Source organism: Phallusia mammillata, chromosome 4 (assembly GCF_965637545.1).
Source record: "Phallusia mammillata chromosome 4, kaPhaMamm4.hap1.1, whole genome shotgun sequence".
NCBI lineage: Eukaryota > Metazoa > Chordata > Ascidiacea > Phlebobranchia > Ascidiidae > Phallusia > Phallusia mammillata.
The window spans coordinates 5466868-5473302 of NC_137255.1; the positions used below are offsets into that span (position 1 = coordinate 5466868).

Genomic DNA, 6435 nt, shown 5'->3' on the forward strand with positions numbered 1-6435 from the left:
CTATAGCAGTTCGGCAAGAAATGACCACCATGCCTGAAGAAGACGAGACGTTGCATTCTCTTTTTGCTCTTCTTAACGAGTGTCACAGGAAACTTGGCTGCTCACCAGTTAAAACTCATGTGTTTTCGCCACTAATTTCGGTACATGCTTATAACCGACTGGTTTTTCAAAAACAAAAAGATGAATTTCGCAAAAACACCTCGAAAATAATTGAAGAAGGAATAAGGCAATACTTGATTTTGTTTGGTGATTTTATAAGACCTTGGATAACTTCAGCTAGTACGAATTCCATGTTTTCTATTGCCACACTTTCTGCTGCCTTTACAACCATTGGTGTTTGTTTAAAACTTGAAAAACACGAAGAAGCTCGGGTAAAAATACAAGATCTAAAGAAGCATCTTATTGCAGAAAATTTTTATGAAGCAGTTATTGATAAAGTTGAGGGAATGGAGAAACTACTTTTATCGCAAGAAGCGGCCCTTGACTCTAACAGTACACGTGGGACCTTTCCAGAATAAATCGTTACCAAAAAATCGTGTGTTGATCACTTGCTACTGGGACTGTTGTGACTAAGGATATTTTTGGGCGATTTTTTTATTTGTAAAACCAGTCGTGTCTATGGTTTTATATCTTATATGCCTTGGCATTTTTGAAGGCTTTTTCGGCACTTAGTTTAATTTTTCTACCTTTTATAAATATTTCCATTTTGTTTCCTACAGCTTGTTTATGCACTTTGAAAAGTCAATCCGCAAATTGTAAGAAAATACTTTACCAAAACAGACAAACCAAAACCTTATGTTGACAATAAAATATAATTGTATTTTAATGTCGATTCTAAATCTTCGGTAAAAACTCTTCGCAGCAAATTCAGAGCATTTTTTTTGTAAGTGCAAACTGTACATAAAAATAAAGTACAAGCAGTCAATTTATCGCGAACACTTTATGCGATCGCTTGCAATGTATAATAATATTGTTTTACATATGTAAGTCTATACAGTTTATTTATGCAAGGATTGAAATCTACCTATACTTCGATAATTCTATTGTTTGTATATTGCTAATGACGGCATGAGCATTACTTCTACGTGTATTAGCATATGTCCGCTTACGTGTATTTTTTGTATGGTTGTTTTCCTCACTATATATATTGTTTGTTTTATGAACATAATCTCTCTACACTTGTCATGCGTTGTTGTTTGCTCTACAAAATTACTGCTATATTTTTATACAACAACGCTACTCGTTTAATCAGGGACCAAGGGGCGTAATTATTATGGTGATTTTTACTTTGAAAATTAATTAGTTAAGTAAGACAAACAGGCAACTTTATCGGTAATTAATATTGTTCTAATTATGTTGTTGTACATTTGTAAAGTATTATTTTATTTATTACAAAATGTGTTTGGGCTTTGGTGTAGACTGATTTGGCTTGTTTGCATAAAGACAAATTGCGAATTTTGTAACAGAAAAACTTATTTTGTAACAAAGTAAGTTACCAAGGTCAGATGCCTGGTAAAAAGCATTTTGCTTGCTATGTAAATACCAGCTTCCGCCAGAGCTTCATCTGTTGGAAGTGATAATTCGGGCCCAAATGCTTATTGCCAGTTTTATCCAGCACTTCACTGAGCCTGTGGCTCTTTGCGAAACCATTATTCTACTCGAATAAATTTGCGCAATGATTTTTTAAGCAGGCATCTGACCACGGTGAAATTATTTTTTGGGTTTGATCACATGCAATAAATCAATCGATCATTATCCGCAATGCTTTTCTTCTGTCATATATAGTTTGCCAAGTATTTTTCCTAACAACAATTATAAATTGGACCTGATATGCATCTTGAGAACAAGGAGATTAAAAAGACGAGGAATAAAAAAACAAATTTTTGCACACATAGGTTTTCAATATATACTGTTACTGTTACAATATATACTGCAACGGTTCAGTTCCACCTACATAACATACAAGGCACTGAAAGGTCAACATATGTAAATTGTCAGTAACTCAGTAACACATCTCTATAACTTACACAATACTTTACAAAGCCGTGACAATGGTGCCTGTTCTATACTGCTACAAATGTGTTCATGAAACAAACAGTATATTCAAAGAGGAAAATAACAGCACAAAAAAGACACAAAAAAGTAGACCTTCTAATACACGTCAAAGAAATGCTCATGTGATCTTCAGTGATATAGAAATAATATAATTACCATAATACAGGTGGATACTAGTACTTACATAAATAATCTACATAGACTTACGTGTACAGTCAACATAACAATAATATTATACACTACAAGCATGAAGTTTCCGCGATAAATTGAATGGTTAAACTTCATTTTTACAAAGTTTATGCTGTACAGTTCAGACAGTTATTAGCACAGTTTTAGGATTGACATTAAAATACATTTCTATTATATTGTCACCACAATGTTTTGATGTGTCGGTGATTTTTTTCTATTGACTTTTTAACGTGTATAAACAAGCCGCAGGAAATGAAACGGAATAACTATAAAAGTTATAAAAATAAAACTGTGCTTAAAAATCTTTTAGAAATGCCAAGATATGTAAGATATAAAACAGTTAGGACACGACAGGTTTATAAACGCAAAAATCGCAAAAACTATCTTGAGTAACAACAATCCAAATAGCAAGTGTTCAACATCGATTGGTAATGTTTTATTCTGGAAAGGTGCCAAGGCTTCTTTCAGCGTCCACAATCGCTTCTTGCTTTAAATTTAGATTCTCAATTTCCGCAACTGCAACGTGAATTGCTTCATCAAAATGTTCTGTAACAAGATGCTGCTTTAGATCTTCTATTTTTGCCCGAGCTTCTTGTAGTTTACCAAGTTTCCAACAAACACCAATGGTTAAAAAGGTAGCAGAAACTGTGGCGATAGAAAACATGGAATTCGTACTGATAGAAGTCCAAATTTCTATAAAAACACCTAAATTTTTTAAGTAAAGATCTATTGCTTCTTTCATAATTTTCGATAAGTTATTGTCAAATTCATCTCTTTGCCTTTGAAACACAAGTCGGTTATAAGCATGCACCGAAATTAGTGGCGAAAACACATCAGTTTTGACTGGTGAGCAGCCAAGTTTCCTGTGACACTCGTTAAGAAGAACAAAAAGAGAATGCAACGTCTCGTCTTCTTCAGGCATGGTGGTCATTTCTTGCCGAATTGCTATAGCTTTTCGGGAAGCAGCGATTGCATCGTGAAATCGGTTAAACTCTTTGAAGCAAACAGCTAAGTGATAGATAAACTTGGTGTCAATGTCGTCAAACTTAATAACATCCTCTTTGCGATATTGTGTGATCTTGTGGTATGCTGTTTGGTACTTATTATCCTTCATCAAGTCAGTTACTTCTTTTAAGATTTCCGTTCTGTTGAAATTCAATATTATACCAAGTTTATCAGAAAGAATCGGGAGAGATTTTAATTGATCAACTATCCCAGACAGACTACATTGTGATATGAGTCTATTATTCAGCTGAATATGTTCGGGATTGGCATGTGGCTCCAACAGGAACTGTTGCTGCCCTTCAAGCAGTAGGCGTAAAGCTGTACTGTCCTCTCCAACCAAGTAATGACACCGCCCATAAAACGTTAAGAAACTCCCAAACGTGTGTCCAAAGTAGTTTGTTCCGGGATCGGTTATGTCATCCTTTTTGTCAAGAATCCTTGTGCTGTGAATAGGTTTTTCGCCGTTTCGAAAAAGCAGGCTCAACTGGTCTTTGTATTTATGAAACACAGTAATAGCTTCGCGTCGTGGCAACATCGAGGTGGTGTCTAAAACGTAAACTAACAGGTCTCCGCTCTTCAACTCCTCACTGGCGTTGCCAGTAAACATTCTTATTGCAATTTCCGTGTATACTTTGGGCTTGTTTAAATACACGTAACAAGTCCACAGACAAGATTGGAAGTCCAACCAGTAGTTATCACGACCCGCATCGGCAAGGACTTTCACTCGCCACTCTATGCATGGTTTAAGACAATCGATTGCATCTTCGTATAACTTTAACTTGACCAGAATTAGAGCTTTGCCGTACAAAGCAATGTACACTAAGTCTCCTGTCCAAGATTTGTAGTCGGCATGCTGCAACAAACACAAAACTTTTTCGCAGTACTCGTAAGCTTCCAAGTAGTTTCCCATTAGGGAATGGCAGTTCTGCAAAGTTAAAAATGTGCTAGGAATACATATGCGAACATGAAGTGAATCGCACAGTTTCGAAGCAGCCAAGGATTTGTGACTATATTCTAGACAATTTTCCAGCTTGTTTAACAACAGGCATACTTCAGCAGAAACAAGGTAAATTTGAAATTCAATCTCAGAGTCTTTGCCCAAGGGCAAAGCATCGATATATTGAATTTTTACCTTTTCCATTAAACGATATGTTGACTCCGGCATGATCTTAACCAGAGCTGAACAACACAAAACGTTTTCTGCAAGGTCATCAGACAACTCTCCATATTCATCTAAGTATTCTTTTTCTATCATTGCTTTTAGTTCTTCCTCTGGTAATCCAAGTACTGCATGAATTAACAATTTCCTTATTCCGCTGGGCTTTAATTCTATTCTTTTCTTAGTTCTGTAATGATCTCTAATTGCTTCCTGAAACAAAACCCCGGTTTCGAGGCATTTGACTAGACTTTGATTTCCGAGTTTGTCTTCCAACTGCTTCATTGCATCCTTGTTTAATTTGTACAAAAGATTTACTCCATTGACCGTCCAATTGTCGTTTTGTGCTTCCCGCTCCGAATAAAACTTCTGACGAAGCTCACAGGAAACTGCAATCGCATACTTGATTCGGTGAGCGTCGTCTGACTTCAACACATCTCTACGGACCAACTTATCTAATATGTCGTGGCATGACACTTCGTGAATACCATGATAGCGCGCCACGGAAGCAACGGCTAAAGTTGGACTTCTGTACACAAACTTTTTGATATCTACTTGAGTTGCAAGCTGAATCCTGATTGAGTTAAAATGAAAGTTGAAATTATCATAATCTTCTTGAAACTCATCCACCACTTTTCTCATAAAGGAGTCGTTCGAATGGCCCTCTGATTGATTAAAGGCCTCCAGCTGCTTGAGCACACCCATGTGAAAGTTATCGTACACTTTTGGGTTTCCTTGAACGAAACAAGTTTTGGTCAACATGTCAGCTAAATGGTATCCGTTTTTTAAATCTTCATCAGCAGTCAAATACTTTAGCATTTCACTGACTGGTTTAATTAACTCATTTTTCCATGGTTTGTCTACAGTGTGTTGCTGGCGACCAAGAGGAGACTTGCAGGCAAAGGGGACCATTCCATCAAAAGAAATACCAGACGGGGTATACGAATCATAGAACCATTTGTATTTTTTACGTACCTCAGGATCTGTGTCATAAGAATTGTTTAAAGTGGGAACAGCGACGTTTGGAATTAAGGTTTCCCCAAGATTGATCAAAATTATTTGGAACACCACAGCAAACCAACGAAAGTATTCAAATTTCGTTTCATCACAGACATTATCAAGGTCTTCTAAAATAATAATGCATTCGAAGTCAGAATACGGTGTAACTTCTCGTTTAGCAAGGGATCCCATTCCAACAAGAGCGTATTGGCATGGTGGGGGACCAATTAGGTCAATGCAACATTCGGCAATCCGTTTCATTATGTCGGAATAAGTAGCAGAAATAAATTCCTGTATTGCATAAATGTCATCTATCCGTCGCAATTCAAAACCAATACGTTCGTCGTAATTCATTGAACTTCCCATGTCATCCAGGCTGTTTAAATCTTCTTTTACTTGACGTCGCAACTGTACTACATCTTGCTTGAAGTTTGCGGCCAAACTTACCAAATTAGCCTTCTTTTCAGTTTGTGCCAGATTCAAAATATGCTCACAAAGATCCCTCAAACTACTTTTAATTTCTGAGTCACCCGGTTTTCTTGCAAGAGCACCATTTAGCAACGTTGCGCTCTGGATTAAAGCAATTTTATCGGGACTTTTTTGGCGATAAATTTTTCCAAGATCGTGGAAAAGGTCAGCTGATTCCGAAGATTTTTTTTCTTTTCCATTCGGGTAGCAAATGTGTTTTAATTTTTTCACGATATTGTCCTCTTCCTCACTAACATTCATCTTTATATTACGAAATATTGAAAAATAAGATCGAATATCCTGTAAGAATGCACACATCTTTTTTAGCACAAGAATACGTACATCAAGTAAGTTGTCTATTCCTTAAACAAAACCTGCTACCTACTATATTAAACCTCGTGCTTCAAATGAAGTTATATACATCAAAATCATGTTGGCTTGTGCTCAAAGTAAGTGATAAATAATTTTCCACAGCTTTTTTACACGCATTTTCTTCTTATTCGTGCGTTTTAATTTATTTGTGTCGTTAATTATGCTCCCCCCCCCTCTCTTGGAAAAAGGCA

The 6435-nt window shown here is 36.3% G+C and overlaps 1 protein-coding gene across 1 annotated transcript; it reads right to left on the reverse strand.

Moving 5' to 3' along the window:
• Positions 1–1990: 1990 nt before the first annotated feature.
• On the reverse strand, positions 1991–6133 carry LOC145222562 (uncharacterized). The gene is made up of 2 exons (XM_080088706.1): positions 4382–6133; positions 1991–4102 (listed from the first exon to the last, which is right to left on the reverse strand). The coding sequence occupies exons 1-2, from the start codon at positions 6131–6133 to the stop codon at positions 2681–2683; spliced, it is 3174 nt and encodes a 1057-aa protein (XP_079944832.1). The 3' UTR covers positions 1991–2680.
• Between the last annotated feature and the right edge of the window lie 302 nt (positions 6134–6435).

Bases quoted from the DNA above. Each gene is read 5' to 3' on its own strand.
- LOC145222562 (XM_080088706.1), bottom strand. From the start codon at position 6,133: ATGAATGTTAGTGAGGAAGAGGACAATATCGTGAAAAAATTAAAACAC. The intron at 4,103-4,381 runs GTAAAAATTCAA...TGTTTGTTGCAG, and splicing joins CATATCGTTTAATGGAAAAG to CATGCCGACTACAAATCTTG.